Genomic DNA, 11,538 nt, shown 5'->3' on the forward strand with positions numbered 1-11,538 from the left:
TGACTTTATATTTTCATACAATTACAAGAGTAGGAATTTGTTTTTAACTATAAAAGCTCCATGTAGTCGAACATAGAAGATTACTCAATGACTCACCAGCACAGTTTCATAATCTTACACAATAGAAATGGTTTAGCTTTTTATGGGTTTATAATTCGATTTGTATGCTCTAGATTTCTTTTAGTTTTGTGTTTATACATCTCTCAACACATCTATCTCTGTATGGTTTCTTGGAGTAGTGTAATCCAGTGTGATACCCTTAGAGTCCAAGTTGTTTTAATTGTACTTAGTGGAGAGTTACTTCACACAAAAATATGCATGTCTTTCAACTTTCAAGAGGTGACCCCCAATCACACTATCTCCATTACCACAAACTGTGACTAGAGGATGAAACAACAAAGAGTGCCTTGAGCACAACAGTAAATCGGTACTAAAACACATTCAAGAAGCAGAAGAGAGGTTGGAGTTTAATCATCTCTGATTTTTCTGAGAAGTTTAGAAGCCCAGCTCCGGACCCGTCTCTTAAGCGTATAACCCACAAACACTCCTGCTACGAAGAAAACCGCGCACAGCTTTGAACACGTCCATGCCGATACTCCACTGCCACCCAGCAATAAAAAAAATAGTCACAAATTAAAAGCTGACTACACACACAAGTAAACTAACTGCATATTAGTAAACCCTAATCTCCAACTTGTTTGTCCTAAAAATCGATCTGAACGGTTCTGTTTCTCAGGTATTGCAAGGATCTTAGATTGTTACTACAAATCATTACAAATTCAAAATCTTTCGAAGATTACCTGGGAGTTCTTTTGACCAAAACTGCGGAAGTGTCGTACGAAGTCGAGTTACCGCCGCCGCCGGCTCGTTTCTCCTGGATTAGATTCTCCGCGAAATCAGAAAGAGAAGAGGAAGAAGAAGAAGCTGCCGATTTCGCATCTATCACCATCTTGCTGAAAAACTTCTCTACTCCTTCCATCGCTCGCCAACCGATTTTCTCGATGCCGGTGAGGGAACTCTCTGGTTAAAGTAGTGGCTTGCCGCCGCGCGTTGACCAAAAACCAAAAGGGTAAAATTGGAATTTTATACTCATAACTCGGAGAGATAAACCGACCGCAATTTAAAAGAGAACCGTATGCGTTGGTTGGTATGGTAAATGTTTCAATTTATTTTGATTTTTTTGGTTTCTTTCAAAATGTAAAAAAGGAAATGAAATGTGATGTAAAATACATAATTAGAAACAATGCTACAACTGATATAAGTTTATATCTCACCAATAGTTATCACAAACTATTTATTTATGAAAAAAAAATCTAAAACTAAAAAAGAGAAATAATGAAAGATTAATTGTTCTTATTTAAGAAACATAAAATGTTTTATATTTTTATATTTGTAAATCCTTATTTAATTTAAAATTTGATTGTCTAAACTTTCAAATAAACAAATAAAATAAAATATTTTATATATATAAATATTTTATTTATTTATTTAGATATAATTCTAACTATTAATACAAGAGTTTACAGAGCATTTTTTTAAACTTTAAAAGTTCATGTAGTCAAACATACATGATTATTCAATGACTCATTAACACAGTTTTATGACTTTAGTATTTTACATGATAGACATCATCCCTCAGATGTAAGCTCGTTATTTTTCTTTGAGTAGTACTATATTCAATTACTTTCTTTCTTCTTCATCGAGTCGATAATCTTGAGAACCATAAGGACTAAAGGCTTCGAGGATCAAGTTGGATTTACGCCGTGGATTGAGTCCCATGTCGTTACACAAATCATCTGCATGCTGGATGCTGAAGGTAGAAATGCAATGACGTTTATAGAATCTGCTCGATCTTCTCATCACTTCCATTTCCTTGGAGAATTGTTCCAGCATTTTCTCTTTGCTCGGTAATTTAAATTTCCCATCCACTAGACGGCTTAACCACAGCGAACGTAGCTCTGATGTGTGTAGGTTTGAGTTACTTTGAACGTATCCCACGAAACCCATGTTTGGTATCAATGGATGGATTGTTCCCCTGAAAATTTTATCAATTTTTTTTTTTTATTATTATAAGCATTAATGCTGCCAATGCTACAATTTCGTGTGTAATACACTTGACCTAGCGTTTAGTTTACTATGTCGACTTTATTTTTATAAGTGCATTTACCTGTATAGAGGCATAACACCGTATGGAAACTCAAGCCAAGTTCGAAAGGGTTCAGGAACAATGGCTTTGAGCTTCTTCTTGCCATCGTAACCAGTCGCCAGTATCACAACATCAGCTTCTAGGGTAGTCCCATCCTCAAATTCAATCCCTTGATCATAAAAGCACCATTTTGATGTTTTCTTAAACCGGATCATACCCTTATCCGCTTCCTCAAAGAAATTCTCCGGGATGAGGGCCATTTGACAAGAAGCATAGTCTTCTTCAAATGAATGGTCCGGTTTAAGACCATACTTCTCTAGAGGAAGCTTCCACGTAACATATGATTCGATGAATTTGGAAACCACGGCACGCTGTATGAATGTCATATGTTTATAAGAACTTATAAAATCCACATATAAAATTGCGCAATTTATAGAGACAAAAGTAATAGGTTTTAAGATCACAAACCAGAAGAGAGAATATGAGGCAAAAGAGAGTTTTAAGGAAGCTTTGGTTAGGCCTATCATGTAGGAACTGAGAAGCTCTCGTAGAGTAGAACAAGAAGAATGGAAGACCCCATATCCAGTAATGTGGGAACACCCAATGTGTTGTTCTCACCACCATTGTGCATGCTTGTCCACCTTCTCCTGCAATATTTTTATATATTTTTATTTAGTTTTTTTTTTTAGTTATTGAAATCATATTGGATTGTTCAATTTATCGGTTTATTTATGCTAATCATAAAAACGGTCCAACTCCAACCGAAAAAGTGTATATTATATTAGAGCTAATTGTTAGAGTGAAGCTAATTATGTGTGAAGTAATCAAATAATTCTTTGAAATAAATATATGTACCATGATTGGCTAAAGCAGACTCTAAAGCCAAATCAATGGCGGATTTCTTATATCCAATGACGGCGACTTTCTTGCCACGGAGGAGATGAGAAGCTTCTTCTTTGTTTAATTTGCAGTAATCCATCGAATGCATCACTTTTCCTTTGAATAGCTCCGGCCCTTTATTCGCTGGAAACGTCGGAATTCTTGGTACGTCGCCGAATTTTCCGGTGCACACTACGACGAACTCAAATGCATGCCACTGCATACACATGACACATGTAGAAAATAATATCATGCATTGATTCACAAATAGACGTAGACAACTTAAAAAGCACAAGAAAACAAGAAGACGACGTAAACGATGCATGCAATAGTTATAACATCTATCTGGAAGTTCATTATAAGATTTAGATTAAAAACTCCAGTTCATATACCATATTAAAAAATTCTTTAACTACAAAAGTTACATGGCTGTTATAAATTCTAGAAAGATTAGTATTTTTGTCACATAAAATTATAGAGATTAGTTTAGGATTTAGTTTGAAGAACAAAGGTTTAAAGAAAAAAAGAATCATACAAAATTAATCTAAAATGAAAATTATTTGAGGATGCAAAGGGATCTGCATGCAATAATCATAAGCAAGTATATATGAGATGGCGGATTAATCATAAGTAATTAAGACAAACCTGAATATCTCCAGCATCTCCGTTCTGAACAGCAACCTCCCAGACAGGTTTACCAGGCAACATGTTGCCATAAGCACCGAGGTCAACCATCTGTGGAGTTTCGCCATCACCGGTATACCTAACTTCAATGACCTTAGAGCCAAAGTTCATGAACTTTAGGAGATCAAAATGCTTGGCATAAGCTTCCAAGTAATCTATTATCTCAACGTAAGATGGGAAAGTAGTTTCATCTCTATTGGGCCATGGAAAGTCAGAGAACTCGTAATCGACTCGTGTCGATTGTAACTTAGTTGTCTCGTAAGAGCAGCTCTTCCAAACACCTCCGACCGAATCCGAGGCTTCGAAAACGGTCGGGTTGTGATGAGCTAGGTGCTTAGCGGCTGCCAAACCGCTAACACCAGCACCAATGATCGCTACTCTGGAAGAAGTGAGTTTGTCGTAGTTAGAAGCCATTGGAGGGGCTAGAGAGAGTGAGAGAGAAATGGTTTTGATGAAGAGTGTTTTGAGTTGTTTTGTGTGTTTGCATGGGGACATATATATAAGGTCCTTTTGGGTCGGGTCAGGTATAGTGTACTCGGACCGGGTATGAATTTTATTAGGGAGCACGTGGTTTTGAATATTGGTTTCGCTTCAGGGAGGTTTGAAAGATCTAAAGCATTTTCTTTCTTTGAGAAATTTGGTGGTTGTTTTGAGGAAATTTCTGCAAGCGTGCATTGTGAGATCAGTGATTCGGTTTTGTATTTGTTGCGTTAAATTTCTAAGTACTTTCAAGAAGTCTAATGGAATATTTCTTTTTGTTTATTTAGCTAGATTTGTCTTCGTAAATTTGGTTAAAAATATATTTTATATATGGATTGACTAACTTCATTATATAAAATTAAAAATAGATGTAAAACTCCGTTCGGTTCTAATTTCGTTCTCGAGATCAACTCATGTAGAGACATGTACTTCAGTGGATGCAACATATCTTCAAAATATGAATCTAATTTGTGAACATTAATTATGGGAAAGAGATGGTAGCTTTTCATTTTCCATTGTGACAAAAATTAAAGGTTTTAGAAGTTATACTTCTGCGGCATCTTTTCACGCTCCCAACAAAATGTCGATCATAGAATGAATGCAGATTTAAATAGAGTTATATGCTAGCTATATAAGAACTATGTAAATTCATCAATTCTTTCTACTTTTACATTAATATTTATTAATATAATAATAATATATTCTATGAAGTGCAATATATAGTGCTTATGAATTCTCATCCCTTCCCATTTCTGACTTTCGAATGGGACAAAATAGGTGATAAATATTTTATCTAATTTTCTTTATAAAAATTCGCTTGATCTTGTTTATCTATCTCTTGTACAAAGAAACTAAATAGTCAATGTGATGGATGAACCATTAACTTACTTGTATATAAGTATATAACTAGTTTTAGTTTTGCATAATGCCAAGATAATATACATGCACCTTTTGTGAAGATAGTTGTATGAATATGAAATTTGTGATAGTATTATGGACATTTACAAAATTAGCAGAAAAACTCAAATAGTTCTAGTTTTCTGCACAAATTAACTTTTCTTTTGTAGATTATTAATTATAATTTTTTGTTTGATCAAATAACCTTTAATTTACCAAGCAATAAAAAATTCTATGTAGCTGAACTTTATATATAAATAAGGTTTGCTACATAATATAGATGCCAGAAATCATAATCAAACCATACGAGATCTTTAACAAGCAACAAGATTTCTGACATAATGGCTAGATCATGGTATCATTTTTTTTTGTCGACGATCATGGTATCATTTAGCTTCACAAAATATTGGCTTTCAGTGCAAAAGAAACAGAGGTTCATCTTTAAACTTAATTAGCGCTAATAAATGGAGAAATTTTTTTTTTTTTTTTGACAGCATGGAGAAATTTCAAATCTACCATAAGTTTAATACCCTTTTTCAAATTTACCATTAATGAATGATTATTTTCACAAATACTTTAAATTTGTGATAAAATAACACTAAGCTAATTTTTTAAATATTCATAGAATATTTATAAATCCAACCTCAACCCCTTAATACTAAACCTTAAACAATAATCATCAAAGTCTAAATAACATTTATTACATTTCTTATTGATAGTATTTTTGAAAAGTACCACTTAATTTGTGGTATTTCTAACAATTTTTCGCGATAAATTATGGTTTTAGACAGGTCCATAACAGAACGAGACAGTGATCTCTTCGTTTGTTTTTTTTTAACTTGTTGATGTTATCTTAGCAGGTTTTCTTTATTGCCATAATCTCGTATACTAATAAGTACCTTTTGAGTACAGCCTATTTTACAGACCAAACATTTTATCGTCACAACTAGTGATTTAAAATGAAACAACCAGATGGACTTCAATCTAGTCTAACTATTCCAATAAAATTATAAAAGTTAAAATACAATATCTTAAGTTTTGGTTATCAACGAGAAAAATAACGGAAAATAGTTCATTTCATTTTTAGATATATGGTCTTCTTTTTTAAGAAAGTACATACGAAAATTGCCAAAAATACCATTCAAAAATATCATTTTCAAATTACCACTTTTCATATTTACGCTAACTATTTTTACCCTCATCTTTGATGAAAGATAAAAGAATTTTATAACCTTTTGATTAACTTTGACAAAAAAAAACATACGGTTAACTAATCTAAAATTAAAACATCATCTCTAAACCCTAAATCACCAACTCTAAACCCTAAACCATGAAACATCAACTTTAAACCCTAAACCTCGAAACATCAACTCTAAACCCTAAACCCTAAACCCTAAACCCTAAACCCTAAACCCTAAACCCTAAATCTTCAAATATAAACCCTAAAACATCAACTCTAAACCCTAAACATAAACCCTAAACCTTAAATCAAAACTTAAAACATCAACTTTAAACCCTAAATCACCAACTCTAAACCCTAAACCAAGAAACATCAACTCTAAACCCAAAACATCAACTCTAAACCCTAAACTCTAAACTTTCAAATCTAAACCCTAAAACATCAACTCTATATCCTAAACGTAAACCCTAAACCCTAAACCCTATATTTTTCTGAAATACAAACTCTAAACCCTAAAACCCTAAACCTACAAATCTAAATCCTAAAACATCAACTCTAAACTCTAAACGTAAACCCTAAAACCGTAAACCTTCAAATCTAAACCCTAAAACATCAACTCTAGGGTTTTAGGATTTAGGGTTTAGGGTTTAGGGTTTAGGGTTTATGATTTAGAGTTTAGAGTTTAGGGTTTAGAGTTGAAAGTTTAGGGTTTAAGGTTTAGAGTTGATGTTTTAGGGTTTAAGGTTAATTTTTTAGCGTTTTAGAGTTTAGAGTTTACTTTTAAGGGTTTATGGTTTAGTGTTGATAGTTTAGGGTTTAATGTTGATGGTTTAGGGTTTAGAGTTGAAGTTTAGGGTTTAGGGTTTAGAGTTGATGTTTTAGGGTTTAGAGTTGAAGGTTTAGGGTTTAGAGTTGATGTTTCGGGGTTTAGGGTTTAGGATTGATGGTTTAGGATTTAGAGTTCGCATTTCAAAAAAAAAGAGTTTAGGATTGATGATTTAGGGTTTAGAGTTGAGTTTTAGAGTTTAGGGTTTGAATTTCGAAATAGTATAATTCGAAAAAAGAAATAAAATTATTTTTTATATTTTTAGATTTTTAATTATTTAAATATTTTTTTATTATATATATAAAGAACAAGATATAAGAGTTTTATGCCACTTAATGAAGAATGTATTTTTGAAAATGTCTCTTTAATGGTGGTAAAAATGAAAAGTGGTAGCATGGTAAATAATTTCCCTTAGTATATATATGGTCTTCGGTGGATAGACTTTTTTTTTGGTAGAACTTTAGAATCTCATTTTAATCATTTGTTGGTCTATTCTTTAATCTGTTATATTTATGTCGAGTTCTAGAATTGTGACTATTATATATTAATTTTCTTCTTGTCTCTAGCTAGCCTAACATTATTCTAGATCTTTATTCCTAAAATATAGTTTAAAATAATAATCAAGTTCTTAAAACTCTTAAGTACGTGTGGACGAAAGTTTTAAATTTTAAAACAATAGACAAAAAGTCTAGCCTTATAATTTGCATTTGACTCTCAGATATAATTATGAACTATACAACCACATATTTCGGTTACATAAGGCCTTTTAATATATTTTCTTACTAATTTAGTTTGTCTAAAAGAGACACGTCAACAAAATCACAATATTAGTAAAAAAATCAAACATATGTTAATAAGATTGGAGTCTGAAATGAAGAACATTATATAGGGATACCAATTTTGTTAATAGCAGTATATAATTAATAAATGGATGAAACCAATAGTAATAGCACATTATAAAATAGTTTGCTCAAAAAAAAATAGTTTGTCTTTGTAAAATTTATAGATATTATAAGTTTATTTTAACGCCCATTCATCATTGGTTAACGGATTTTTCATGTTCGTTTATTTGACTTATGGATTTTATTTTGTGCGACAGACGGTATGTTAATTTTTTGGAGGTTCTAAAAACTTGTTTACTAAATCATACAATAATCATATGATTTTTTTCTTGTTTTGGTTTCATTTGTACGATCTCACAAATCTTTCTACAATTTCAGTTCAAAATATTTAACTTTAGAATTTTTTTGAAATATATGAAAAAATTAATAAATTTAAACATTTTTAACATATATTACGAATCGAGTGCTAAATTTATACTTTAACTATAACACAAATTCGATTAAGATGAAAATATATGGTAATAAAAAGACAAGAAGATATAGATTTTCTTAAAAAACTGAAAAAGAGGATATATTTTTAAAATACACTTGTACCGCTTATACAAAAAGAACTATTCATCTTTCTATCAAATAATATTTTAAAATTATTGAGTTTGAACCACTTTCTTTTCACACACATACATAAACAAACATAAGTCTGCTAAAATAAGACTAGTCTTTTTTGTTTGGGTTGACCATTCTTCTTTATCAATTGCGATGGCTTTTAATATGGTTAGCATTAATATATTTTGTATGCACGAAAAGAAAAAATTCATCTACCCGTTCCGTTCACATCTATAGGATATTTTTATATATCCAACTCATACATATCATGGAGAATCATCCCTAACCATTTAGTTAATAATGTTTAATTAGGCATACCGTACACACATAATGGCGGTATATTAACACGTGTACCTAGTATACCAACTTTTAAGTTGTGAATGTGGGCGATCTTTATGTCTGTAAAAGCCAAAACACACAAAAACATTAGGCCAGGTAAAAAGTATACTTAACTTGGATGATGCTCAACTATATAGTGAATAAAAAATCATAATTCTTAGAAACAGATTAAATTAATCTCGAAATCTACAAGACTACAACTATACAAAATATAACTCGTTTGGTTGATTAACGGAGTCAAGTTAGTGTCATTAAGAACCGAATCATTTAAAAACAGAGCACTATTTGTTAGTATACATATGTAATTCTTATGTATATAGTCCTAAATATGATATATAAATGGAAAGAAGAGGAAGAAACAAAGAAAATGAGGAATTTGACGGATACTCAAGTAGAGGAGACAAAGTTGGGAATATGGTTCGAGAAAATTATAAATGGAAGAGAGTATACATTGTACCATTTTGATTGTTTGGCACGAATCAACTTTCTGACGATCGATTGCTATTTTGCAATATTCTTCTCTTTGTTTTTTTTTTATTGAAAGATTGTAGTAGTTTCAGATGTGCATACTTTTTATTTTAAAAAAAAAGAAATTTTTTTGAATTCTTTATTTAAAATCCAAATTTTTGCGCTAAAGGAAGTTTGAATTCTGTGTTCAAAAAAAAAAGGAAATTTGAATTCAAGGATACAAAACCTTTTGTGTCCTTGTTACCTGTCTATGCCTTTTTGTGATAAGAAGTGAAGATGTAATTTATCAAAGCTTAATTGCTATAATATGTTAATATTTACCTACTTACGTTTAAAACATTTACATTATAAAATCTGACAAAAAGTATTTATTTTAATATAGTATGTCGTTTTATAATATTAGTTATGTATATACTTTTAAAAAGGTTGTTTACTTTAATTTACCAAAGACCTTAGATTTTCAAATTCTATATGTCGTAGGTTGATAATAATAATAAATTTTTTTTGGAAAATCACTAAATACATATTTTCTCTTAAACAAATGGTTAAAAGTTATGTTGTTATTATCAATTGTTTGGTGTTACTATAATCAACCTTCAACAGCCACATATTATTAATTGAGAGGTATGGACAATATTTAATCAAATTGGTTTCTTTGTGATTTAGATTCAAATTTATATTATAATAGATGAGTTTTTGCTCACTCCTCAGCGCGCTACGTCAGTGTTTTGTGGATCCACTTTTAAAGAGTGTGAAAAAATGTCAAGTCTATGGCTTGAACCTGGGTTATTGAGATATAAACACCAACATTTATACCACTAAGCTAAATGATACTTTGTACATTGATGGTCGAACGTAATATATATTTATGAAGGTCGGAAGCTCTTGATTCTACGGCTTCCTCTGAGGGTCGGGCCACAAGTGCGTTATGGGTTTCATTTTTAAATGAGATTCATCACGTTATATAAAAAAAGCTCAAGTTTGCAACAATTATAGTTTTCTCATATTGTAAAATGTCGTCGTTTAACATGAGTTTGAATTCTTTTCTTCACTGTCTCAAACAAGTCTGAGTTACAGAGTTGCACCATGTGTCTGTTCGTAATCTATTTTTCACCGGTGAACTCTTCATGTCCACATCTTAAATCGTTTGATCATAAATGTTCCTGATTTGTAGCCCCTATATAAACCCCATATATATGATTCTTATCTTTGATGAACTCAATATGCATCTCCACAAAACTCATTGATTCCTCTTAAATTTAACCAACTTCTAGAAAATGTTTCTCTTTGCCTCTCCAATTCGCCAAACCGGCGTCTCGGCGTCCGTCACTCAACCTTCGAATCTCTCCGTCTTGGTCGTAGTAGTCAGAGTATAGCATCTGGCTTCCTCGCTTTTGGGATTCCCTGAACTTCAAGAAATACAGGGAGTTTGTGGGAATCACGGTTCTCTTCCTTGATGAAAAGGTAAGTTAATCTTCGATCTATAACACTTATTTAACATAATTGTTTTATTTTATTTTTTGATTCTTTGTTGAATAATATTATTTGCAGATTCCGTAATTCATGGATTTACTCCCGTCGGACGTGCTAATCATTACATGCAATCTTTGAAAGCTGGTTCCATTGTGAAAGTCGATCGTTTTGAGGTTTCGGCGAATCATTAATGATCACCTCTTTTTTTGTCTAATCTTACAAATAAAATTCAAAACAAATATACCAAATCAATCACCTCAACTAAAACTCAACGACACATATATCGAGTCAACTAAACAAATACAAACTACATGACCAGCTATTTAACAATTTACAAATTTAGTTTCACAACGAAGAAGACGAAGACGACAACCAAGATCAATGAAATTACCTAAACAAAAAAACAGAGTAAATTACGAACTCTGATAAATACTACTAACAATTATTTTTGTTGATTCCTTGCTTTGTCTGTCTTTTGTGGAAACACAGCCACACGAAGAGATACAAGAGACAATCCCAACAGACACAAAGGCGGCAACAACATCTCCACCTGCTCACTCCTCTTGTCTTATAAAAATAGCTTATATGCTCAATGTCAACATGCCAACGCTATTGTCTTCTTATGAGAAATACATATATTCGTTTAAAACCCATTAAGACTCAAATACTAATTCTCACTCATTTTATAGTTATTTCTACAAGTCTTCATATATTTGTTTTA

At 31.7% G+C, this 11,538-nt stretch overlaps 2 protein-coding genes across 2 annotated transcripts; both read right to left on the minus strand.

Moving 5' to 3' along the window:
• Positions 1 to 301: 301 nt before the first annotated feature.
• On the minus strand, positions 302 to 1,071 carry LOC106293436. Its single transcript, XM_013729114.1, has 2 exons — positions 801 to 1,071; positions 302 to 600 (listed from the first exon to the last, which is right to left on the minus strand). The coding sequence occupies exons 1-2, from the start codon at positions 977 to 979 to the stop codon at positions 468 to 470; spliced, it is 312 nt and encodes a 103-aa protein (XP_013584568.1). The 5' UTR covers positions 980 to 1,071; the 3' UTR covers positions 302 to 467.
• Positions 1,072 to 1,640: 569 nt separating this feature from the next.
• LOC106293980 (probable flavin-containing monooxygenase 1) lies at positions 1,641 to 4,154 on the minus strand. Its single transcript, XM_013729606.1, has 5 exons — positions 3,671 to 4,154; positions 3,002 to 3,242; positions 2,615 to 2,793; positions 2,168 to 2,517; positions 1,641 to 2,035 (listed from the first exon to the last, which is right to left on the minus strand). Exons 1-5 carry the CDS (start codon positions 4,121 to 4,123, stop codon positions 1,681 to 1,683), a joined length of 1,578 nt encoding a protein of 525 aa, XP_013585060.1. The 5' UTR covers positions 4,124 to 4,154; the 3' UTR covers positions 1,641 to 1,680.
• Positions 4,155 to 11,538: the final 7,384 nt, after the last annotated feature.

Source organism: Brassica oleracea, chromosome C5, assembly GCF_000695525.1.
Source record: "Brassica oleracea var. oleracea cultivar TO1000 chromosome C5, BOL, whole genome shotgun sequence".
NCBI classification, from domain to species: Eukaryota; Viridiplantae; Streptophyta; class Magnoliopsida; order Brassicales; family Brassicaceae; genus Brassica; species Brassica oleracea.